The following is a 25,337-nucleotide window of genomic DNA, read 5'->3' as shown; positions in this document are numbered from 1 at the left end:
ACAATGACAGAGAAAAAAAGATTACAGAGTATCTGAGGTGAGAGACAGTTTAGGAAGGGATGTGCTCACCACTACACCACACTATGAGAAACAGCTTAGGAAAAGATGAACCAGTTCTTAACCTGGATCCTGGCTCCTAAGTAATCCACATCCTGGGTAGTGGTTCACAGCTGTTGCCAGAATTTCAAAGACTAGGAACTTCTAAGCCTTTATTTCACAGATCTGAAAACTGAGACCCTAAGATCTATAGTATGCTAGCCTCAGGGTTAGTGGAGGAAAGGCTGGACAGAACCCGGGGCTCCTGGTCTTCATCTGTCTCCTACTCTGACATCCTGTACTGTGGGAAGGGTAAAAAAAAAACACATAAAAGCTGGATAGGGAGCTGGGTGTGGGGGTGCATACCTTTGATCCCAGCACTTGGGAGGCAGGGGCAGGTGAATCTCTGTGAGATCCAGGCCAGCCTGGTCTATACAGCAAGTGCTAGGCCAAGCCAGGCCAGCTGGGGCTACAAGGAGACCCTATCTAAAAAAAAAACAAAACAAAACACTGAAACTTGTACTCTCACTTGACCATTATCTCTCTAACAGTTACCAATGAAATTGCACCAATGATGGGGCTGGAGAGATGGCTCAGTGGTTAAGAGCACTGACTGCTCTGGCAGAGGACCTGGGTTCGATTCCCAGCACCCACATGGCAGCTGCGAACCCTCCTTAACTCCAGTTCCAGGGGAATCCGAAGCCCTCTTCTGACCTCTGCGGCATTGCATGACACGGGTACACTCACATACATGCAGGCAATACACTCCTACACATGAAATAAAAACTTAAAATATATATATATTAAAAAAGGAATTGCACCAATGCTAAAAATGTCTCTGTTCAAATATTTGGAGAACTATTCTTTGTTTATTGAGACAGCATCTCACTATGCAGCCCAAGAGGCGAGTCCCCTGCCTCAGTCTCCCAAAGTGTAGAATAATAGGCAAGTGCCCAGTGGGAGAACTATTCTTTGTATGTATGTAATATATGTGTGTGTGTGTGTGTGTGTGTGTGTGTGTAGGCCAGGTGTCTTCCTTGATCACTTGCCCACCTTATTTTCTGAGACAAACCTCACTGAAACCAGAGCTCAATTTGGCTAGGTTGACTAGCCAACAAGCTCCTGGGATCCACCTATCTCCACCCCGGCCCTCCCTCCAAGCCAGCAACTGAGGCTACAGATGTGCTCACAGCTTGCACGCAGGTGCTAGACCTCCTGGGAGGCCCATTCCTTTAAGATGGTCACTAGTCAACAGATAGCACCATAAATCTGAATGCTAAAACCAAAGGAACTCCCAAAACAGCCATACCAAGGGCCAGCACTGAGAATCCTCAGGACCAGGTTCAGGTCCACTTGGACAATGTTTTCAGGTAGACTTTCAGGTATGAGGAGGATTACAGCAGAGGCCCTGAAGGAAGGACTTCAACCTGCAGGATGCAAATTGACTTGGTAACTAAGCCTTGCCTCCCTGGCTGCCCTCAGATATGCAGCTGCAGTTCCAAACAACTGGAAAAAACCAAGGAGGCACTATCAGTCCAGTGAGCATGACAATTACCTGCATAACCTAAAGCATGACCTCCAGGAAGCCAAGTACAAGCACACATCAGATAAGGCAGGCCAGAGTCAGCTGGGAGGTTCAGTGAGGCTGGCCAGAAAGCACTCAGTGCTACCACACAAGGCGCCAGGGCAGCTATTAATTTTACTGCGATTATGATATTCCATTAACATCCTAGGATGATCAACTGATGACCCCTTCAGAGGCAGGAAGCCTAAGAATCTGTCTGGCCTTACCCCAGTCAGCATGGACTGTCAAGTCAGAGAGAAGAATCAAAAGACTAAAGGCAAATGCCCTCTGCTCCCACCTCAGAAATGCCTGGCCATCAGAATCTGGCCTGGCACCCAGGACCAGAGGAAAGGCAATCTTCACTCTCTGCAGCGGGCCATGATGGATGCCTAGGTATTGCCTCTTCCATACACACGCTTTTAGATTATGCTCAAAAGTAACAAAGTTCTAGTTCCCAAAACAGTATGAACTAGGAATACCATTTCTATTTAAATGAGCTGTTATTCTCAAGAAAAAAAAAAAAAATGAACAGCACAAAGAGAACGATCTAATCATTCATCTACTCCTGTGTTGTTACTTTCCCAAGTAATAAATATCCACCAGCCTAATGGTCAGGTTTCTTCACAGCCTCCAGACTATGGTGGAAAAAAAAAGCACATCACAGACGTTTCTCACGTGGTGGCCTCATAGCTCAAGCAGAACAACCTCACCAAGGAAACTACCAACACTTACAGCTAAGTGTCTGAGCACAGATCAAAGTTTTCCACTAGTGTACTGGCTCCCATTCATTCTCCTGAGAGGCCTGTGAATCCAATGGAATAAGAGTGCTGGGGGCTGGAACAGGACAGTGAGCTCTTAACACAACCACCTGCTCAGTCCCTCCGCCCTGGGCTACAAGCTGACAATCCCAAGGGGGTGAAAACAACTTCAGCCTACTGAAATACCTGCGGGGAGGGGGGGAGGTGTGCACTGAATTAAATTCTTTGAGCTGGTCTCTAGATTTCCATCAGAACAGACAAGGGGTGTTTGGTAAACAGCATAATGAGTAGCCCTGGAGACTCAGCTACTCACCTTCACCGCAAAAACCCCAGGTGGCCGGTAGAAGGAATGAAGGCGAGAAGGGCCACCTTCCCTCTAGCAGGCAACCAGAACCCCGGCATCCCTGGGGCGTGTCTACCTGGAAGTAAAGCCCTGAGGCCTCCCCCCAAACCAGAGCACACCCTGCTCCCCCTTCCAGTCCTTGGAACACAAAGTGGACCGTTCAGAGGGAGCCGCAAGCCAATGAATCACTTGCTGCATTTCGGCAGCCGTCCGGGACCTCGGGGAGGAACGAAGCTTCAGCCCCGAAGGAGGGAGTTCCCGTTCGAATTCTAGGAGTCTGAAAGTCAAAAGGACAAACATCCCGGCCTCCCCTGGTCCTCCCTCCCGGGTCAGGTTCACAAGTGCTCAGCTCCTCTCCTTCTCAGAGGGCAGGGAAGGCGGGAGGAAGGAAATGGAGGGCTGCCTGTCAGCAAAATGCCCCAAATAAGTGCATCCGCATGGGTCCCGCCTGCTCAGGCCGCCCCCCAGGCCACTCTCGGGCTCGTTAGCCACGCCTCGGTACTCCTCGTGCCCTCGGTACTCCTCGTGCCCCCTGCTCCCGCCCCCGTTCCCCCAATGTCCCTAAGCACCCCCAGCTCCCCTCAGCTCCTCCTGCTCCCCGCAGCACCTCAGCGGTCCCAGCACCCCATGCACCTTCAGTGCCCCCTGGTCCCCCTGCGCTCCCAGTTCCCCTGCTCCCCCCGCATCCCCAGCTTCCCTGCTCCCTCCTGGTCCCCCGGCTCACTCCAGGTCTCCTTGCACCCCCAGCTCCCCGGGTCCGCTAGTCCTCTGCTCCCCCGGCAGCAGCCCTCGAGCCCCGATCCGCCGCCTCCACCTCTGGATTCCCCGGCTCCCATGCCTGCCCCGCAACTCCACGAGCCCACGCGCGGCCCCTCGCGCGGGGACTAGAAGTTTCGAGAGGCGCGGCCCCGCGGGCTCGGCCCCGACGCGGCGGCCTGACTGGGACGGGCCGGGCCGACAACCCGAACCTCGCGCCCCAACCGTCGTGGCGCACCTCACCTCGGCCGCGCCGGCTGCTCCGCTGCGACTCCCGCCCCGGCTGCGACTAGAACCCAGGACCCCAGCCTGGCTTCGGCCGCTCTGCTCGGTCCTGCCCTGCCCTGCCTGGGCAGCTTCTGCCGCCAGCCGCGACCGCACCGCCCCCGCCGCGCCCGCTGGGCTCGCCCGATTGGCTGCCGGGCACGAGGCCCCGCCCCTCAGCCCCTTGGACGCCGCGGATTGGGCCAGACCAGCAGCTAGGTGGCACGCCCCCTAGCGCGCGCAAGGCGACTACCTCGGGCGAGCATTTGCGGCTTCCCCTGTCAATCAAAGGAGGAGCGCCTCCTTAGTCCTGGGAGGCCAGAGGAGGTCACTCTCCAGGAGCCGCCTGTGGCGGAGGTCCGCGCACCGACCACCCCGGCCGGAGTCAGGCGGCTTTGCCAGCATCCAGGGGTGGAAGCGCGGCAGGGCAGCGCCGTGCCTGCCCGGAAGTTCACACAAAGTGGACTTCCAAAAATTTTCCTCTAGAGGGCACAAAGAATGTATTCCGCTTGAGCCGGATTTGTTTAACAGCAGAAAGTAGTGTGTGCGCCAAAGTGTGCGAGTGGCAGGCCAGGCACCGTGCAGTGCTCGGAAACGTTCTCACACAGTAGCCTTGTCTTAAAGGGCATTAGAAAAGGGGGAACTGTGTGAGTCAAACTGGCTAACACTGAGCCTGTTATAAGCACTTTTCCAAGCTCTGCCCCAGAGTGCCCACGTGAGGGTCTGACTACAGGCGTGCGCCACCGCCCGGCGCCTATTATTTTAATTTTATGTGTATGAGTGTATTGCCTGCATGTATGCAAGTGCATCCATGTGGTGCAATGCCCATGAAGGTCAGAAGAGGGCGTTGGAGCCCCTGGAACTGGAGTTACCAAGGGTTGTTAGCAACCATGTGGGTGCTGGGAATCAAACCCAGGTCTTCTGCAAGAGAAGCCAGTGCTCTTAACCCCTGAGCCATCTCTCCAGCCCCTTTCAAGAATTTTTTTTAAATGTCAATAATTTATTTCAATGTTTAGAATAAGCAGAAGAGGGGACAGGGCTCAGGGGACCTGGATTTTCTCCTGTTCTGGATGAACCTGCAAAGTCAAGGTGGGGGTGGGTGGAACAGTGTTGAAGAGAGCTACAAGATGTCCCAAGATGACAGAAAGCAGCACTGCCCTGCAGGAAGAGAGCTTTCCTCCTGACTGGAGCATCTTAGGCACACAGAGAAGGAGAGATGGGTGGGGAGGGCAGCTCAGTGGAGGGGCTGTTCCACATGGCAAGGTCCTTCCCTTCTTTGGGTCCCAGATTTCGCAACTTTTAAGAGACAGACACCTGGCACTAGGGGAACTGAGGGCTAATGAGTTCAAACCTACAGTGTTCTCAGGACAGGGCCTGGCACTGAGGGTGCTGAACATGTCCTGAGATTGCTACACAGTTTGTAAAAGTTGTTTATTTATTTAACTATTTTGAGACAGGGTCTCACTGTAAAGTCCTGTCTGACCTGAAACTCTCTGTGTAGACCAGGCTGGCCTCAAATTTAGATCTGCTTGCCTCTGCCTCTTGAGTGCTGTAATTAAAATTTAGCATGAACCACCACACTTGTTTCAACCTTTATTTTTCAATTGGAATTGGCAGCCAGAGAGATGGCTCAGTGGGTAAAGTGTTTGTGGTACACACATGTGAACCTGAGTTGGGATTCCTAGAAACCACATGAAAGAGCAGGTGTGACGGCATGTGCCTGTAATTCCAGTGCTGGGAGTGCAGAATCAGGAAGATCCTGGGGACCAGCTTGTCAAGCCAAAGGGGCAAACCCCAGTTTCACTGAGATACCCTGTCTCAAAAAAAAAAAAAAAAAAAAAAAAAGGCCTGTAAGCTGGACATGGTGGTGCACGCTTTTAATCCTAGCACTCAGGAGGCAGAGGCAGGTGAATCTTAGCCAGATTGAGGCCAATCTGGTCTACATAGTGAGTTCCAGGCTTGCCACAGCTACATAGTGAGCTCTTGTGTCAAAAAAATAAAAGCAGGGGCTAGAGAGATGGCTCAGCAGTTAAGAACACTAGTTGTTCTTGCAGATAGACCTGGGTTCGAATCCCAACACCCATATGGCAGCTAACAACTGTCCATAACTCCAATCCCAGAGGATCCAACAGCCTCTTCTGTCCTCCATGGGCATTGCACGACACAGATGCACTTACCTACATGCAGGCAATACACACATACACATAAAATTAAAATAATAAAATTTTTTAAAGGTTAAAAAAAAAACAGCTGGGCATGGTGGCCACACGTCTTTAGTCCCAGCACTCGGGATGCAGAGGCAGGCAGATCTATGTGAGTTCAAGGCCAGCCTGGTCTACATAGTGAGTTCTAGGACAGTTGGGGCTGCAGGGAGACCCTGTCTCAAAAATACCAAAAAAAAAAAAAAAAAAAAAAACATCACGGTGAACCTGTGGCCTCCATACTTGTAAACAAAGACAAGGGCACTCACATAGACACATGCACACACATACACACCACACACACACACACACACATTTGGGACTGGGGGCTGGAGATGTGGCTCAGTGCTCACCTAACATGCACAAGGTCCTGGGGTCCATCTATCGCTAGCACCACAAAACATACAAACTGTTAACATTTTGTAAACACCAAAGGGTTAACTGTTAGGGCAACAGGAATGAACACATTCCTGGAGCTACCTAGGAATGAAACACACCCCTGCAAGTGTGCAGAAAGATCTGGATTCCTTGTGAATGCGTCACTGATCAGGAGGCCGTCACCCAACCCTTGCTTGCTTCCCTGTTCTGTTCCTTGGCCTGTACACGTAGGCTCTCGCATAATTGTACCAGCAGGTACGACACTCCACACTCCACACACACCCCTCCACTCACACGTGCCACAGGAATGGCCTATGAGCAGGGCTTCCCCAAGGGGGCATGGCCAGGACTCCCTGAGTCAGGATCGCTCCATCTGCACACAGTCCCGCTGCTCTTGTTTTTCTATTTATTTATCCATTTGGTGGGGGTGGTGCAGGCATGCACAGTATGAGTGTAAAGGTCAGAGGACAACCCACAGAAGTAGATGCTCTCCTTCTACCATGTGAGTCCTGAGGATTGAACTCAGATCACCAGACTTGACAGTAAGCACTGAACCATCTTGCCAGCCCCTGTTTTTACTATTACTCTTATTATTTTATTATTTTGCTTTAACATTTAATCTGTTTATTGTGTACATGATGCACGTGAACATATGCACTTGCCATGGTGCACCTGGGGAGGAGAGATGATGACATGCAGGAGGTAGTTCTCTCCCCCGACTATGTGGGTCTTGGGGTTTTGAACTCAGGTCATCAGGTTTGACAGTAAGCACCTTTACCAGCTGAGCAACCTCATCCCAACCACCCTCTTCTAAAAAACAAACAAAAAACTACAATAAAACTATGCTTCAGGTAGCTCAAACTGGCCTGGAACTCGATGTGTAGCCAGGGACAACCTTGGATTACTAATCTTCCTTCCTTCATTTGCCAAGAGCTGAGATTATATGGGTTCACAGGTGTACTCCACCGGACCCCCACTTCTCAATTGGTTTTTATACCTCTGACCCCTTCAGAGATACTCTAGCTTGTAAATGGAAAACTCATTTGGAGGGTTTAAATACAGTGTAACTATTTGTACCAAATCGAACCAAGGACCAACACTATAGAAGTGAATGTCCGGAAACAACCTGTGAAGACCTGGACTTTACCTGACAAATGATAAAATGTTAATTATGTGAGGAGCTGGCCATGGTGGTGCATACCTGTAACCTCAGTGCTTCAAGGTGGAACAGGAGGATCAAGGGTTCAGGGCCATGCTGAATACACAGCCAGACCCTACCTCCAAACACAGTAGCCAACCGTGCCAGTGCATGCTGTAATCCTAGTACTTGGAAGGTAGAGGAAGGAGGATCAAGAATTCAAGGTCCTCTGATTGGACTCCATAGAGCTTAAAAAATAAACAGTAAGGACAGAAAGCAGGAGGGTGGAGAGGTGGGGGAGTTCTGTGAAATGATGGAAGAGGAGGTTTTGTTTTTGTCTTTCTGAGACAGGGTCTCCCTGTAGCCCCAACTCGCCTGGAACTTGCTATGTAGACCAGGCTGAACTTAAACTCACAGAGATCCACCTGCCGCTGCCTCCCGAGTGCTGGGATCAAAGGCGTGTGCCACCATGCCTGGTTGAAGAGGAGGTTTGAATAATGATCAAAATACATTGTATGCCAGGTGTGGTGATCTGCGCCTTTAATTCTAGTACTCAGGAGGCAGAGGCATGTGGATCTTTGTGACAGAGGCCAGCCTGGCTTACACACAGAGTTCCAGGCCAGCTGGGGCTACAGGAGGACCCTATTTCTCAAAAAAACAAAACAAAACACACACACACACACATATACATATATATAAAACAAACATCATATACATATATAATGAAATTCTCAATGAATCGATAAAATTATTATTAACAAAAAAGGATTCAAGGGGCTAGAGAGATGGTTCCACAGTTAAGAGCACTGGCTGCTCTTGCAGAGGACCTAGGTTCAATTCCCTGCATCCACATGGTGGCTAACAGCTGTCTGTAACTCCAGTTCCAGGGGAATCCAGTGCCCTCTTCTGACCTCCATGGGTATTGCATGGCATCGGTGCACTTACATGCAGGCAATACACAGAAAAATTAAATAATAAATAAAATGGTTTTTTTTTTTTTTTAGTCTTTTTGAGATAGAGTCTACCTGTAGCCCCAGCTGTCCTGGAACTCACTACGTAGACCAGGCTGGCCTTGATCTCACAGAGATCCACCTGCCTCTGCCTCCCGAGTGCTGGGATTAAAGACGTGCGCCACGATACCCAGCAATAAAATGTTTTTTTTAAAAAAGAATTCAAGATCAAGATCAACCTTTACTATATAGCAAGGTTGAGACCAGCTTGAGCTACATGAGACCCCGTATTAAATTTTTAAAGTATTTTTTAAATCTCTCTGGAACAGTCTTCTCCTGACATTCCTCATGGGTGCCCTTTAGCCCATCCAATCCAGAGCTAGCCAGTCGTAAAATGACACTTTGGATTCAGAACGGAATTTCTGTTGGCAGGTCGCCCTCCTCCTCCTGTGTAGCTCCGGATTAAATGTCCTTGCCAGCCCTTTGATTTTAAACCTCCAAACCTGTAAAAGAGTAAAGACCTATTGCATAAAACCACCCAGGTTGAGGTTGTAGTACTGTCAGGGCAGCTCCAGGTAACTTTTCCTCACCACCATAGCAACAGAGGAAAGGGGAGTGATTGATCGCTCTTACCTACTTTTCAGTCTCCAAAATAGTCTAGAATGAGCACTGATACCTTTTGCATGGGCTGGGATGGGAGGCAGGTGTTAGTCAAGTGCTTTATTAAAACACAGAGTCAGGGGATTAGAGGGGAGGAGAACAGATGGGGAAAGGGGAGAGAGAGAGAGAGAGAGAGAGAGAGAGAGAGAGAGAGAGAGAGAGAGAGAGAGAGAGAGAGAGAGAGAGAGAGAGACAGAGAGAGAGAGACAGAGACAGAGAGACAGAGACAGAGAGACAGAGACAGAGACACAGAGACAGACGCAGACACAGACCAGTCGTGCCATAAACCCATGCCTGTGCACTTAGCTAACATCCCTCCCTCCTATCATTCCTGGACAAAGATGAATTTGAAAGCCTTGTCCATCACCCATCTTGTAAGCCAGGAGACTTTGGGCAAGTCTGTCATTTCTCAGCCTCCGTGCCCTCTTTAATCAGGATAATGAGGTCAGCCCAGTCCCTCTTCTCAGGGTGGCTGTTGAGTGCAGTGCTGCATGTATGGAAAGCGCCTATGGTGGTGTCCAGCGTGCAGTGAAGACTCGCTCTACCAGGGCTGGATACCAGCCCACGAAACGAACCTGCACCTCGGAGCCACCTCCAGGGCTGTGCAGGGGCAGAGCGAACAGCTGAGGCTCCCGACTCTCCGCCCCGCACCCCCCCCCCACTCTGCAGCGCAGGGAAGAAGTTGTGCATCCCAAGAGTGGATGGAGCTGGCGTTCTGGCTCAGCCAGCGCCACCCACTTTCAGTCTTCTACAGAGAGGTCACCCATCTCCCCTCCTCCAGACTGCCTACACCCCTCTGTCCCTCCCAGATTCCTCTCCTACCTTCACCTCATCTCCCTGCAGAAGCCTCCACCCAAACTGGGACCCACCAGCACCCACATTCCACCCCAAATAACCCCCTGGGGGCAGTGAGTGGCGAAGGTCCACTCCACGCCAAGTCCAAGGCCTTTGGCCTCCTCTCTCTCATTTCCCCCATCAGGGCAGAAGCCAGTAGGCCCTGAGGGGATGGCTCAGTGGAGAAAAGCACTTGCCCCACAAGCCTGAGAATGTGAATTCAAATCCCCAGAACCCACATAAAAGCCAGGCAAGGTAGCATGCACCTGTAATTCTAGTGGTCTTATGGCATGATGGGAGGCGGAGACAGGAGAATCCCTAGAAACTCAGGCTAGCTAGCTTGGTGTCGTGAGCACCAAGTGTAAGTCCTTCCACGTGGCGTATGTATTTAGATCGAACAACAAACAGCACCTGTCTCAGACAAGGTGGAAGGGAAGGACCAACATCCAAGGTTGTCCTTTGACTTCCACACACATTAAGGCACATCTGGGTCTTCACGTACACACGAACATGCATGAACACCCACACACATACACACACTATATATATATTTTTTAAGGGGGGGGCTAGGGGTGTGGTTCAGCTGATGGGGCCTGGTGGCACAGTCCTGTAATTCCAGCATTTGAGGTAAGGCAAGAAGCAAGGTCATCCTTTACTATATATCAAGTTTGAAGCCAGCCTGGGATACATGAAACCTGCCTCAAAAAGAAGGAGGAGGAGGAGGAGGAAGAAAGGGAGCAGAGAGGCAGCGAGCACGGTTGGAGATGGGCCTGAGCCAGGGCACAGCAAGGCCTGGGAGGAGAGGTTTGAGCAGGTCCTCAGAGATAAGAGGATCTGGAAGGCATTTGAGGGGTGGGCAGTAGAGGGTGAAGAGTCCGAGCACCAGCACTCAGCCCTCCTTCCAGGTAAGGCCAAGGTCAGGGATGCCAGAAGAGCCTGAACCTAGAGCAAGACAAGGGCAGGCTTTCAGCAGTGCCTCTGGAGCCTGGCAATTCCCAGGTGCCTGGGGTGCCGTGGAGCAGGCCAACTCCCCTCCAGCTGTCCCTTGGCAGTCTCTGGATGTGCCCTTCCTGTTGTGACAGCTCTAGTCCCTGTACAACTGGTTCCAGCCACAGCTCTGGTTTCAGATTGCAGCACGTGCACTCATTAAGGCTGATGGGAGTATCATGTGGGCACCAGGGAGAGCCCGCTGCTGCCAAGCCTGGCCTGGCTATTCATATGTCAGGGCATTCCTGCAGGGTGCCTGGAGTGCTGCCTGGGACCGGACCAGCTCCCCTTCACTCACACATGGTCACTGGGTCAATGGGTACATAGTTGGTCACTGGATAGACTCTATGGTGGGGACCCAGAGAGGGTCTGAGGGGACGAGCTGACTGCCACCCATCCCTGAATGACTGACCGCATACTCGGAGCATCATACAAAGCAGCTAACATTTCCTTGTTACAATCCCACTTTGTACTTAGGGAAACTGAGGCTCAGAGGGATGACAGGTTACAGCTCTCAGATATTCTAAAACCACACCCTTCCCACGACGCCAGACCAGGTTAGGTCTCCCAACAGAGACAGGCCCAGGGAGGACAGAGCATGGTCAGTCTTCTGAACTGAGGGCTCCCTGAGCATGGCCTTGTTCACCACCCAGGTCCTTGCCCTCTCCCACCTCCTGGCTTGGACCCTGCAGCTCTCCTCCCATCTGCTAAAGTGCCCACCAGACAGAGGTATGTCCTTACCATTCTTCCTGGAAGACCCCAGGTCACCTTCTCCCTCTTGGCAACACAGCAGATCCTTGTACCTCTTTTCCTCCTTTCTTTGCTTGTCAAACTACAGTTATGTGATTTGGTTGGTTTTTTTTTTTTTTTTTCAAGTCAGGGTTTTAAAAAAATTATTTATTTATTTATTTATTTATTTATTTATTGGTCTTTTTGAGACAGGGTCTCCCTGTAGCCCCAGCTGTCCTGGAACTCACTATATAGACCAGGCTGGCCTTGAATTTGCAGAAATCTGCCTGCCTCTGCCTCCCGAGTGCTGGGATTAAAGGTGTGCACCACCATGCCTGGCTTTTTATTTATTATTTTTATTTTATGTGTATGAGTGTATTGCCTCCACATATGTGGGTGTACCCATGTCATGGAATGCCCTGGAGGTCAGAAGAGGGCTTCAGATTCCCCTGGAACTGGAGTTAAGGACGATTTGTATAGCCGCCATGTGCGTGTTGGGAATCAAACCCGGGTCCTCTGCAAGAACAGCCAGTGCTCTTAACCGACACCCTACTTCTCCCTTTTAAAAAGATATGCTTTGTACAGTGATACAATTGTATTTTTTGTTTGCTTATTTACTTATCTCTCTCTCTCTCTCTCTCTCTCTCTCTCTCTCTCTCTCTCTCTGTATTCTCTTGTGCCATGATACATATGTGGAAGTCGGAGGACAACTTGCAGTCAGTGATATTCTGTCATAGAAACACAAAATGCACTAAAACAGGAGGGTATCCAGAGATAGCCTGCTCTCCCAGATTCTCCTATTCCCCTGGACCAGGAACTCCAATGCGCGCGCACACACACACACACACACACACACACACACACACAATAAATTTAAATTAGAAAAACAAAATTTGGGCTGGCAAGATGACTTAGTTGTAAGGACACCTGCTTCCAAGCCTGATGACCTGAGTTCAATCCCTGGAACCCACTGGGAGGAAGGAAAGAACCAATTCCTACAAGTTGTCCTTTAACTCCCATGTACAGAGTAGTTGAGAGTTTTACTCTGCTAGCTAGCCTAAACTCACAGCAATCTTCTACCTCCACCTCCCAAGTGCTGAGATCCTAAGTATGAACCACCATGTCCAGATGATTTTTTTAATATAAAAAATGTCTTGTGAGGGGCTGGAGAGATGGCTCAGGGGACCTGGATTCAGTTCCCAGCACCCACATGGCATCTATGAACCGTCCTTAACTCCAGTCCCAGGGGAATCTGATGCCCTCTTCTGACCTCCACGGCACTGCACAACACAGGTGCACTCACATACATGCAGGCGATAGACTCATACACAAAAAGTAAAAATAATAAATAAAATATTTTTTAAAATGTCTTGTGAGTAACATAAAAATAATACTTTTTTTTTCTTTTTTAAGGATCAGAGAGATGGCAGAGTGAATAAATGTGTTTGCTATGCAGGTCTGATGACAGGGTTCGATCCCTGGAAGTGACTCCACAAAGTGCCACCAGACCGCCACACATGCAGGCCATGGTATGCACACACATGCATGCACACAGTAAATACATAATGATAAAAATAATAAAAAGAAAACAAAATATAAAACTAAAAAGAAAAAACTAGAGCTGGAGAGATGGCTCAGCAGTTAAGAACACTGGCCATTCTTGCAGAAGACCCAGGTTCGAATCCCAGCACCCACATGGCAGCTACCAAATGCCCGTAACTCCAGTTCCAGGAGATCCAATGGCCTCTTCTGTCCTCAGGCACTGCACGACATGGGTGCACTTACATGCAGGCAATACACCCATACACCTTAAAAAAAAAAAAAAAAAAAAAGACAAAACAAAAACAAAATTAAAAAAAAAAAACTATTCAAGCTGGGGTAGGGAAAGAATGAATGAATTATTGATTTAGTGGAGAGAGAGAGGTGATGAAAAGATAAGCCTGGATCGGCCACGTTATGCCAGGGCTCCCAAGACCTGCAAAGACAAAGACGGGCATGGAACAGCAGCAAATGTCTGCTGGAAGAAGGCTGAAAGCTTCAGGAAAATTGTTTTAATTGGGTTTTAGGGTTGGGCTGGATTTCTGCAGGGGGAGGGGAAGGGCATGCCAGGAAGAGGAACAATGTAGGCTGTGGCCCTGAGGCAGGGCAGCGAGGGGTGCCGGTAACTCGGATGGCTGGGTAGGGGGTGCGTGAAGAGCCAAGCATCTCTGCAACTGAGAAAGCCACTCCAGGCAAGTGACTGGTCAGACAAGGTGCAGGCTGGGGGCTGACGCTCCTAAGATGTTGAAGTGTACTCCCAAACCCAGACAGCTGTTAGGCAAAAAATTTCCATTTGCCTTCCTGTTTCCTGTATTTCTCAAAGCCTTTCTATTTGGACTCCCTTGTGAGGAGACACATGACCCCCTCCAGACCGGATGTGGGTGTCTGGTGTCACCACGACACACCCCCAGCTTTATGACTATGACTCAGCCTTCACCCAGCCCAGGGCTCTCCCAACACAGGGCACACCCTCCCTTGGCACTCAGCCACATTCTGCCTCCACCAGTGAGGCTGCTTTCCCTAATCTGAGGGTGACGGGCAGGGTCTGGAGACTGCCTGCCCAGGAGACAGTGGGAAGAGAGAAGGCGTATTGTTTTCTCTGTTATTCTCAACAGAGAGGCAACCAAGCCTGGGCCCAGGCTCAGGTGTGTACGTTCAGGGCTGCTACTGCCCAAATGGCAGGTAGCAATAACTGATTCTCCCCAGGCAAACAGGTCCAGAGAGGCCAAAGATCCACGTGGGATCACACAGCAAGTAGGTGGGCAGGGATTCCCCTAGAGACTCCAATTCCAAGACCCAGGCTTTGAAGTCATGTTTATTGAGCATCTACTATGAGGAAGACATTGCTGTAAGCACTGGGAACGGAGCGGTGAATCGGACAAACCCTGTTCTCAAGGGTCAGACCTTCTATGGGCAAGAAGGGTACTGATCAAAACCATGAGTGAACAGAAACTCACCATCAGGGCCACAGAGTTAAACTGGTCCTCTCTCTGCTGACCAGGGCTCAGGCTGGTACAGGCACACAGTGCTCTCCTCTCCACATCCTGAAATAGGTCTTCCCTCTGTCCCAGAGCCCAGGTCAAGATTCTATGTGCTGAGGAGATGACTCAGTGGGTGTCCTAGTTTGGTTTCTCTGTTGCTGTGATAAACATCATGACCAAAACGACTTAGGGGAGGAAAAGGCTTATTTCATCTTACACATCCAGGTGACAGTTCATCACTGAGGAAGGTTCCAGGGCAGGAAGTCAAGGCAGGAACTGAAGCAGAGACCATGGAGGAAAGCTGCTTACTGGCCTGCTTCCTCTTGCTCGCTTGTCCAATCAGCATAATGTTAACAATCTAGTGGACCAGTGTTGTCTTTTGTGGAAGAGATTAGACCAGTGAGCAAGATCTCTTCAATCTAAGTTTTGATACAGGGCTGGAGAATTAATATACGCTTTCGGTTGAACAGTAAAGGTGTACTGAAAACAAATTGCTTCTGGTGGTCCTTATGGACAGGTATCGAGGAAAAGAAATATGCCAGATCAAGAGTTGCACGTTAGGTACCAAGAAATGAGTTAATCTGCTCAAGTAAGGAAACCACATCTGGCACAGCAGCTGCAATTGGAGTCGCTACTTGATTAAATTTGCAATAGTAAACTGTTATTCTCCATGACCCACCTGTCTTTTGCACAGGCTGCATAGGAGAGTTAAAGGGAATCACAACCCCCGAATCTTTCACGCCCTTGATGGTAGTGCCAGTCCTCCTGAGACACGCTATTCACTTTTGGTTCATTACATTCCCTGGTAGAAGCTCTAGTGACTTCCATTTGGCTTTTCTTTTTTCTTTTTTTTTTTTTTTTGACTTTTGACTTTTTGAAACGGGGTCTCCCCGTTGCCCCAGATGGCCTGGAACTCGCTATGTAGACCAGGCTGCCAGGCTGGCCTCAAACTCACAGAGATCTGCCTGCCCCTGCCTCCCAAGTGCTGGGACTAAAGGCGTGGGCCACCACGCCCAGCCTTCATTTGGCTTTTCAAATAACCCTTACTCCACAGGTTCGGGAACCAATGAGAGGACTCTGCCAACTTCTAAGTGTATGTATCCCTATTATACATTTTGGAACTAGGGAAATAATCACAGAATATGTTTGAGGATACCCCCCCATACCCACTGTGAGTCAGACTTCAGCCAAAATTCCATCAATCACCTGATCTTCATAAAGCTCTACTTTAACTGACAAGGCTACAATGCTTTGGGGGGTATGGGGGTCTCCTAAAATCAGTGTCAATTCAGAACCCATATCCAATAGGCTCAGGAACGCCTGATTATTCCCTTCTCCCCAGTGTACAGTTACCCTAGTGAAAGGCCGCAGAACCCATGAAAAGCCAGTGTGTACTGTGAGCATTTGTAGTCCCAACACTCCTACAGGGAGATGGGAGGTGGACACAGGGGAAACCCCAGAAGCTCACGGCCAGCTAGCAAAGCAGTGGAAAAACATCAGAAAGACCCTGTCTCAAAAAAGGAGGAAGGCGAGAACCGGTACCTGAGGTTTTCCTCTGACGCCATATGCAAACTATGGCACCTGTCTGCATGCGTATTCATTCTCTCCTCTCTCTCTCTCTCTCTCTCTCTCTCTCTCTCTCCTCTCTCTCTCTCTCTGCCTCTGCCTCTTTCTGTCTTTGTCTGTGTTTCTCTCTTTCTCTCTCTCTCACACCACACACACACACACACACACACATACACACAGGCTCTAGGTCTCCCTAGGAAGCTGGGTCAATTCAGCACATGCCTTCAGTTAAAGTGATTCACAGCATCTCAGAGGCAGGAGGACCACTTGCTCTCATCTTCCTGTGAATCCTTCCTATACTCTCTCAACCTAGGATGAAAGGGGGACCTGTGCTCAAACCCTCCCTTGGGACGGAGCAATCAGTGTCTTATGAGGAACCATTCCATGCCTAGGCAACTGCTAACAGGAAGTTCTGTGCCCTGAATCATTAGTCTATCTTTCTTATTTATTCATAGAGTTGGGGACCAAACACACAGCCTTGCACAGGCCAGGCAAGCTCTCCACCACTGAGCTGCAGGCCTTACACTCAGTCTTTCTTCTTCAGCCTCTCAAGTGCTGGTATCTTTTTTTTTTTTGTCTTTTTGAGACAGGGTCTCCCTGTAGCCCCAGCTGGTCTGGAACTTCCTTTGTAGACCAGGCTGGCCTTGAACTCACAGAGATCCCTGTGCTTCTGCCTCCCAAGTGCTGGGATTAAAGGTGTGCACCACCACACCTGGCTGGTAGTTGAATTTTCTTTTCTTTCTTTTTTTTTCAATTTTTAAATTTTGGGTTTTTTTGGTTTTTGTTTTTTTGAGACAGGGTCTCCCTGTAGCACTGGCTGGTCTGGAACTTACTTTGTAGACCAAGCTAGGCTGGTCTTGAGATCTCTCAGAGATCCACCTGCCTCTGCCTCCCAAGTGTGTACCACCACACCCTGTTAAATTATTTGAGACAGTTGCTACATTGCCCAGACTGGCCTTGAACTCGGGCTCAAGAGATTGTCCTTCCTCAGCATCCTGAGTGTTAGGAAATTAGGAGTTTTAACTCTCTCCTAGGTCTGGGTTTCAGCACCAAAATGTCAGGAATTAGGAGGTGAAAGAATCTCAGGTAGGAAGCAAGAGTAACAAACCTCACAGAATCCATACTGACTTTTAAAAAATTATTATTATTATTATTATATGTATGAGTGTATTGCCTGTGAGTAAGTGCACGTGTGTCATGCAGTGCCCAAGGAAGTCAGAAGAAGGTATCGAATCCCCTGGAACTGGAGTTACATGTGGTTGTTAGCTGCCAGGTGGGTTCTGGGATTCAAACCCAAGTCTTCTGTAAGAACAGCCAGTGCTCTTAACTGCTGAGTCATCTCTCCAGACCCATACCAACCTTTTGTAGAAAAGGAGGGATAAATACTGGCTAGCCTCCTGAGCCAAACAGCAGGGGAGCTTAAGTACTTTTGTGTAGGTAAACAGGGCCATGGCGGTTAGATAGAGGATCAAGTGCTTATATTCCTTCCCAATAAGGGTCTTGTCTCAGGAGGGCTTATGGGAGGTTTATGGCTGGGGTTTATAGGGGTCCCAGATGGGTTTGTTTGCAAAGCAAGAATTCTGCTGTATAGTTTGGGGGATTAATGAAAGTCTCCCTTCACTGAGCAGTAGGTAGAGACAAGAGGCAGGTGGCATCTACAGCCGAAGGCTGGGACACACCCTTCCCCATGTCTCCTTCCTGCAGACAGAGTCCTTTCTTTTTTATAAGGTGTGCACTTCTATTAAAATGGCCTCAAGTCAGTGTACAAGGCAAGCCCTGGCTGCCTCACACCTCAACCTCAGAGTGTCCTTTCTAACCACCTCTCTACTCTCTCCTCATCCAATACTCTATCACAGCTGTACCTTCCCAGACTTGTAGGACACTCTGCATCCAGGTCACACTGTGACCTGTGACCTGAATGATCTATTCATAGATTTGAGTGTTTGAGCCTCGGGCTTCCACAGCCAGCCTAGCTGGCCCAGGCTAATATCCAGGGTGGGTGGAAGTTGGGAGGTAGAGTAACGGGAGTTTGGGAACAATCCTGAGAGTGAAGGAAGAGCTGATGGTCATAGTGAGGATCAGCAGGTGCCGGGCAGTCAGGGCTCTGGCCAGAGCCTCAGCTGACTGCTTTCTGGAACCGGTAGGGCTTTAACAACTCAGCTCCTGAGATCCAGAAGCAGCCCCAGCCTTGTGGAGCACATGCTCCTTCCAGATAGGGAAGACCACCTGGGTCCCTAGCCAGCCCTCCTAGACCCCTGCATCCATCCCTCCTAGATTCCCAACATTCAACCCTCCTAGACCAACTCTTACAGCTTGTCACACCCTGAGCCCTCTGGTGCAGGCACAGACTCCTTCCCACTGGCCACATGATTTCTTATCCTCCTCTGGGCTGTTTCCTTCCTACCTCTCCCCTTGACCCTGAGGCCTGGCTGCTTGTCCATAGCTTGGCCCCTAGGCTGGTCAAGTAATGAATGGCCCTTCCATCCTGGTTGACAGAACGAAAAACAAAAAACACCCCTCTTCTTCCTGGGGAAAGATTCCTTCAAGTCCAGGTTATGATAATCTTCTCCCCCCCACCCCCGCCCGCCCCAAACTTGCTATATAGTTAAGGATGACCTTGAACTCCTGATCCTCCTGTCTACCTTGAGAGCACTAGGGCGGGTTTAGACTTCACTTTGCTTCATTCTGAAAGTACTGACTTTGTCTTAATTTGTAGAAGATGCAGGAACTGAGACATGTTGGTGACTTCCTGGTCATTAGGTCTTTACCTTGCAGCAGTATAATTTTATAACCAAGAGGGAATGACCTCTCCACAGGCCCATGGAGACGATCACTTCTACTTTCAATGTGCCCTTTTCCACATCTGCCCCCTGCTGGCAGCTGAGGCCTGCTTGCTGCTCTCAATAGGGTCCTCTAGTGAGACTGCTCCTCACATCCTCAGTTCCCCAGCTGCCTTCACTGCTGGGCACCCAACAATCTCTCCTCACTTCCATCATCCTCCAGACCACCCTTGGGTCAACACTCACCTCCTCAAAAACATTCAAGGGCTGTCCACTGCCTATGGAAACAGTCTATGCCGTCTAGTCAGGCATCAGAGTCTTTCATTATCTGGCCCCATCCATCTTTGTGAAATTATCCCACACTATTCCCTAGGTTCTGCCCATTCACCGTGATGCAGATCATAGTAAGAAGGTCCAGCTGCATCCAGGAAGCCACATCTGAACTGTTGCAGCATGTTAAACCACGCTGTTCTGACCTGGAGTCTGCGTTGCCTTGTCCACAGAAGTTAATGAAGGCCTTGAGGATGCATATCAAGGTCTTAAATGCTAATACAAGACGGCACATTCAGTAAAGTGCTCACCATGCAAGTATATGTCCTATGACCTGAGTTTTATCTGCAGAACTTACTTAAAAAAATAAACAACAACAAAAAATACCAAGAGCCAGGTGTGGTGGAACATACCTTTAATCCCAGCACTTGGGAGGCAGAGGCAGGCAGATCTCTGAGTTCGAGGCCAGCCTGGTTTGGATAGCGAGTTCCAGGCCAGCTAGGGCTACAAGGAGACCCTGTCTCAAAAAAAGATAAAAAATCCAGCATGATGAAGTGTGTTTACAATCCTAGAGTTGGGGAGGTAGAGACAGTCAGATCTCTGGGGCTTGCTGACTCACCAGTCTAGCCTAATCAGTGAGCCCCAGGTCCCAGTAAGAGACCCAGTCTCAAAAAACAAGGTTAGGGGGCCTAGAGTGATGGCTCAGTAATTAAAGAGCACTGGCTGTTCTTGCAGAAGACCTGGGTTTGAATCCTGGCACCCACATGGTGGTGGCTAACAACAGTCCACAACTCCAGTTCCAGGGGACCCAACATCCTCTTCTGACCTCCACAGGCATTGTACAACACAGGTGTATTTACATACATACAGGCAATACACTCATAAACATAAAATAAAAATAATAAAATATTAAAAAAAAACAAGGTTGGGGCTGAAGAGATGGTTCAGTGGTTAAAGTGCACTGGCTGCTCTTGCAGAGGACCTGGGTTTTCGGGCACTGTGTGACACAGGTACACTTACATACATGCAGGCATAACACTCATACACATAAAATGCAAATAAAGAAATGAATGATTTTAAAAAACCAAGATGTGGGGGCTGGAGAGATGGTTCAGTGGTTAAGAATACTGGTTGTCCTTACAGAAGACCTGGGTTTGAATCCCAGCACCCACATGGCAGCTAACAACCATTTGTAACTCCAGTCCCAGGGGATCTGACAGCTTCTTCTGACCTCTGTGGGCACTGCAGGACATGGGTGCACTTACCCACATGCAGGCAATATACACATACACATGAAATAAAATAAATAAATAAATAAAATTTAAAAAAACACAAAACAAGAAGTGATAAACAGTGACTAGAGAAATGGCTCAGCAGTTAAGAGCTGCTCTTGCAGAGGACCTGAGTTTGGTTCCCAATACTTATGTTACACAGCTTATTACTGCCTACAACTTCAGCTACAAGGGATCCAACACCCTGTTCTGGACTTTGAACTAAAATACACATAACCACACTCAGACACACACCCAAACAAAATTAAAATAACGATAGAATTTGAGGGGTTGAATGGTTAAGAGCACTGGCCACTCGTGCAGAGAACCCAGGTTCAGTTCCCAGTACCTAAATGGCAGTTAACAACCATCTATAACTCCAGTTCCAGGGGATCTGATGCTCTCTTCCGGTCTCTGTGGGCATTGCATGACACGGATGCACTTACATACATGCAAGCCAAGCATCATGCACATAAAATACAAAAATACAAAAATTAAAAAATGATATATATATTTTTTGAAAGGTCTCCTTGTAGCCCTAGCTGGCCTGGAACTCCCTATGTCAACCAGGCTAGCCTCAGTCTCACAGAGATCCACCTCCCTCTGCCTCCTGAGTGCTGGAATTAAAGGCATGTACCACCATGCTCAGCTAGAATAATAATAATTTTTTAAAAAACAGCATAGGGTCAACATGATGGCTCAGCCATGAAGGTGCTTGCCACCAAGCCTGATGATCTGAGTTCAATACCCAAAACTCACATGATGGAAGGAGAAAACCACCTCCTTCAGTCTCCTCTGACTTCTACACATCATTGTGGCATGCACATGGCCCCTCCCACAAAATAAAATAAACAACAACAAAACCAAAGTGGATGACTACTGAAGGACATAGGAGATTGTCCTCTGGCTTTCAACTGTACACACACACATGCATGCAACACATACACATACACACACACACGTACACACACACTTTATAGCAAAAATAAGTGATGCTGCTTTAGTGCTTTTGAAACCAGAATCTTCCCTACCTCATGACGACCTTGTGAGGCAGGAGGGCACAGGTTATAGTCTGGCAGATAAGGAAGCAAAGCACAGAGAGGCTTGGTAACTTGCTCAAAGTCACACAGTCAAGCACCTAGGCTTGGGTCTTCAGATACCTGATTCTGCTGCTGTGCCATGCACCTTCCAGTTCCTGAATTTCACACACTGCTAGAGTGCCAGTATTCAGCAGCTTTTCCAATCTCCAGCTTCACCCCCTGGAGAGTGTCCCACTGTTGTGACCAGGTGTTTCCTTGCTGTGATGGCCTGCTTTTCCCATATGAACATAGCCAGCCTCCTGCCTGAAGTCAGAGCCAACTCCCATCCTAGCTTCTGCCCTCCACAGACTGTGTGACCTGGGCCTGTCCCCTCTGCCCAGTGAAGGAAGAATCTGTGGGGACTGAAGTCCCTCCTGGACCATGTACCACAGCTCTCAAATTAGGTGGTATTTTGGTTTAATTTAGTGTTCCTTTTAAAGCTTTGAGAAATATTTTCCTTTTTTTTTTTGGTCTTTTTGAGACCTGTAGCCCCAGCTGACCTGGAACTCACTATGTAGACCAGGCTGGCCTCGAACTCACAGAGATCTGCCTGCCTCTGCCTCCCGAATGCTGGGATTAAAGGCATGCACCACCATGCCTGGCCAAGAAATACTTTCTTTTAAAAAAATTGTTTTTAACTTTGTTCTCATTCTCTATTTAAACTCATGCTTGTGCTTTAATAAACGAGACTTGATCAGAGCCCTGTTTTTTAAAAATTTTATTTGTTATTTTTTATGTGTATGAGTGTATACACATGTATGCAAGTGCACCCATGTCATGCAATGCACATGGAAGTCAGAAGAGGGCATTAGCTCCCCTGAAACTAGAGTTACGGATGGTTGTTAGATGCCATGTGGGTGCTGGGAACCGAACCCAGGTCCTCTGTAAAAGCAGACCTCTTAACTGTTGAGCCATCTCTCCAGCCCAAGAAATGTTATTTTCAAAAGCTATTAACTGCACTGAAGCTCTGTCCAGTGACATTTGGGTCTGGGGGTCCCCCACTTCATTGTGGAGGGTGGCACAAGGCTCTGGACTAGCCATCTTGAGATCCCTTTGCCAACTGTTTATGTAACCCTCCCAGCACTAGAGAAATCTATGTACCTGAAAAGAGAAATCTATGTACCTGAAACCCAAGATCAGACAGGAACTCTCCCAAGCTGAGGAGGGTTTCAATCCCTTCTAAAACTCAGACATTTCCCAGGTTAGACCATTCAAGGTGCTTGTTTCTAATATTCTCTCCTAGAAGATCGCTGGGCAGCCGGCTGACAGCAGGGAGGGTGAGCTGATGGAAACCAAGGGGTCTCAGAACGAGGTTGGGGAGGGACACACTGTAGGCTTTGTGCAAGTGTTGTAAAGCTTAGAGAAGTTTAAGGTCAAGGCTCTACTCTGGTGGTTCTATGGGCAGTAGACAGTTCTGATGGGCTGTTAACAAACCTGTCCATAGGGCAGGAGCCCAGAATGAGGCTGTGGCATGACTGGGACCAGCTGTGGTCCCTCTATTAGCCTAGCCAGGGTGTGGTGGACATTCTGAGTCTAGGATGACATTGGCCCGAGGTCAGGTGGAATTATGGAGGTATGTTCTTTGGGTCCTAATTATTAAAGTCCTTGGGCAGCCTTGTCCAATGTTAATGGACAATCATTTATGTACACCAGGACAACACCAAGCTGTGAAGGCCAGGCAGACTCCCACACATGATCTCTCCATTTGAAACAGCCTATAGTGCCCCAGTGAGACCTCTTTGTCTTTCACTCCAACAGGCCATGACAGCCCGAGGTCTGGGACAGAAGTTGAACAGAACAGCCACATGCCACCTCTCTGTGGGGCACCCCTGGGACAAGGTGTCTAGCAGCCTGACCAGCCCAGTGAGATGACCAACCAGAACAGAAATGGGCCCCGAAGTGCCGGCTGAGATGGCCCGGCTTCCAGGGCTCTGTCTTCAGCCTGCCTGTTCCCCAACCGTAGCAGGAGGGTTGCCTGTAGGGAGGAGGAAGCCTGCCACCTTTTCCCCCTGCCTCTTCCCCAGGACAGCTCTAGGCCTCCAGCCCCCACACCAAGCTGTGCATGAATACCAGCAGGTGTCCCAGAAGCAGCTGCCTCAGGGGCCTCTCCAGAAAGGAAGGGACCGGGCTGGAGACAGACTGAGAGGTGGGCATGGAGATAGAGGAATGGAGACAGGGTGGCAGAAGAGACAGCACTCAGGTGGCAAATATCAAGGTTGTTTCCTGGATGGAATTCAGAGGTAAGGGAGAGGGAGGTATTGAGATCCCAGAAGCCAGAGGCAAGAGGTACAAAAGGGCCAGAGTGGCAGCTGGTGTGAGAGAGAGAGGAGAGAGAGAGAGAGAGAGAGAGAGAGAGAGAGAGAGAGAGAGAGATTCCAAGGCACAGGAGAAAGAACTAGCTGTGGGCTTGGGAAGATGTGGAAAGTGGCTGTGGGGAGCGGCTGTGATGTGGATGACTAGCGCTGTGGAGCCAGGCTGTCTAGGTGGGATTAAGCCTTGGGGGCACAAGGGCGAATGCCACAACAGGCATGCCAGCTGTCACTAAGTGGCCACCTGTTCAGGGATCAGTTCTCTGAAGCCCTCTCTTCTTACCACTTTACATTTCCTATGACTGCTGGAAGCGATGACCACACACTTGGGGAATTAAAAATACAGAAATGGGGGCTGGAGAGATGGCTCAGCAGTTAAGAGCACTGACTGTTCTTGCAGAGGACCCAGGTTCAATTCTCAGCACCCACATGATGGGTATGAACCGTCCTTAACTCCAGTTCCAGGGGAATCCAAAGCCCTCTTCTGACCTCCAAGGCATTGCACAACACGGGTGCACTCACATACATGCAGGCAATACACTCAGACACATAAAATAAAAATAATAGAGCTAGGCGTGGTGGCCCACGCCTGTAGTCCCAGCACTTGGGAGGTAGAGGCAGGCGGATCTCTGTGAGTTCAAGGCCAGCCTGATCTACATAGTGAGTTCCAGGCCAGCTGGGGCTACAGGGAGACCCTGTCTCAAAAAGACCAAAGGGGGGGGGGGAAAGTAAGAAAAAATAAAAATAATAAATTAAAAAATGTTTTTAAAAATACAGAAATATATTATTTTGTGGGTCAGGAGGCTTGAATCCAAAGCCTGGTCTCTACAGGGCACTGCTCCCCCTGAGCCTGTCCTTACTTCTAGGCAACAGCAGCTCCCAGCATCTCTTGGCTCATGGCAGCATCACTTCAGGTTTGCCTGTCTTGGTGTGGCCTTCTCTACCTGTGGTGTCCTCTCCTAATCAGTCGATAGGTTTGGACCCCTCCCTAAAATGGATGGCTTCATCAACTTAATTACATCTGCAAAGACCCTCTTTCCAAGGCCCCATGCTGAGGTTCTGGATGGACATGAGGGGAGTTTCTGTTGTAGTTTTGTTACCTACCAAGGAGTGAGACCACCAAGACCTGAAGAAACAGACTCAGGGGCCAGGTTCAAGGTGCCGGCTGGCACTGGGGGCTCCATGGCTGGACAGGGTACCAAATAGTCCAAGCAAGTAGTCACTGGGCCAGTGAGATGCCTCAGTGGCCAAAGGTGCTTACTGCCCAGGCCTGACAGCCCGAGTTTGATCCCTGGAAGCCACATGGAAGGTGGGAAAGAACTTACTCCTCAAAGTTGTCCTCTGACCTCCATGTGCATGCTGTGACACACACACTCATACACACACCTCTCTCTGCCTCTCTTTCTCACACATACACACACACACACACATACACACACACACA

The 25,337-nt window shown here is 49.3% G+C and overlaps 2 protein-coding genes across 6 annotated transcripts in view; one reads left to right on the top strand and one right to left on the bottom strand.

Annotated features, from left to right (window-relative positions):
* Positions 1–3,850, bottom strand: part of Pacsin2 (protein kinase C and casein kinase substrate in neurons 2) — a 119,238-nt gene extending 115,388 nt beyond the window's left edge. For 4 of the 5 annotated variants that reach the window (XM_008844748.3, XM_017801035.2, XM_029569115.1 and 1 more), the window contains exon 1: positions 3,701–3,850. The gene's annotated coding sequence lies outside the window, so the exon portion shown is untranslated. Of the gene's footprint in view, positions 1–3,695 lie in introns of all 5 variants that reach the window. The other variant, XM_029569114.1, reaches the window with a different exon arrangement.
* On the top strand, positions 3,116–3,956 carry LOC103743509 (predicted GPI-anchored protein 58). Its single transcript, XM_008844836.1, has 2 exons — positions 3,116–3,217; positions 3,306–3,956. The coding sequence occupies exons 1-2, from the start codon at positions 3,116–3,118 to the stop codon at positions 3,954–3,956; spliced, it is 753 nt and encodes a 250-aa protein (XP_008843058.1).
* Positions 3,957–25,337: the final 21,381 nt, after the last annotated feature.

Source organism: Nannospalax galili, unplaced genomic scaffold (assembly GCF_000622305.1).
Source record: "Nannospalax galili isolate Female #2095 unplaced genomic scaffold, S.galili_v1.0 scaffold180, whole genome shotgun sequence".
NCBI classification, from domain to species: Eukaryota; Metazoa; Chordata; class Mammalia; order Rodentia; family Spalacidae; genus Nannospalax; species Nannospalax galili.
This window is presented reverse-complemented; position numbering and strand designations above follow the sequence as displayed.

Bases quoted from the DNA above. Each gene is read 5' to 3' on its own strand.
- LOC103743509 (XM_008844836.1), top strand. From the start codon at position 3,116: ATGCCCCAAATAAGTGCATCCGCATGGGTCCCGCCTGCTCAGGCCGCC. The intron at 3,218-3,305 runs GTACTCCTCGTG...TGCTCCCCGCAG, and splicing joins CGGTACTCCTCGTGCCCTCG to CACCTCAGCGGTCCCAGCAC.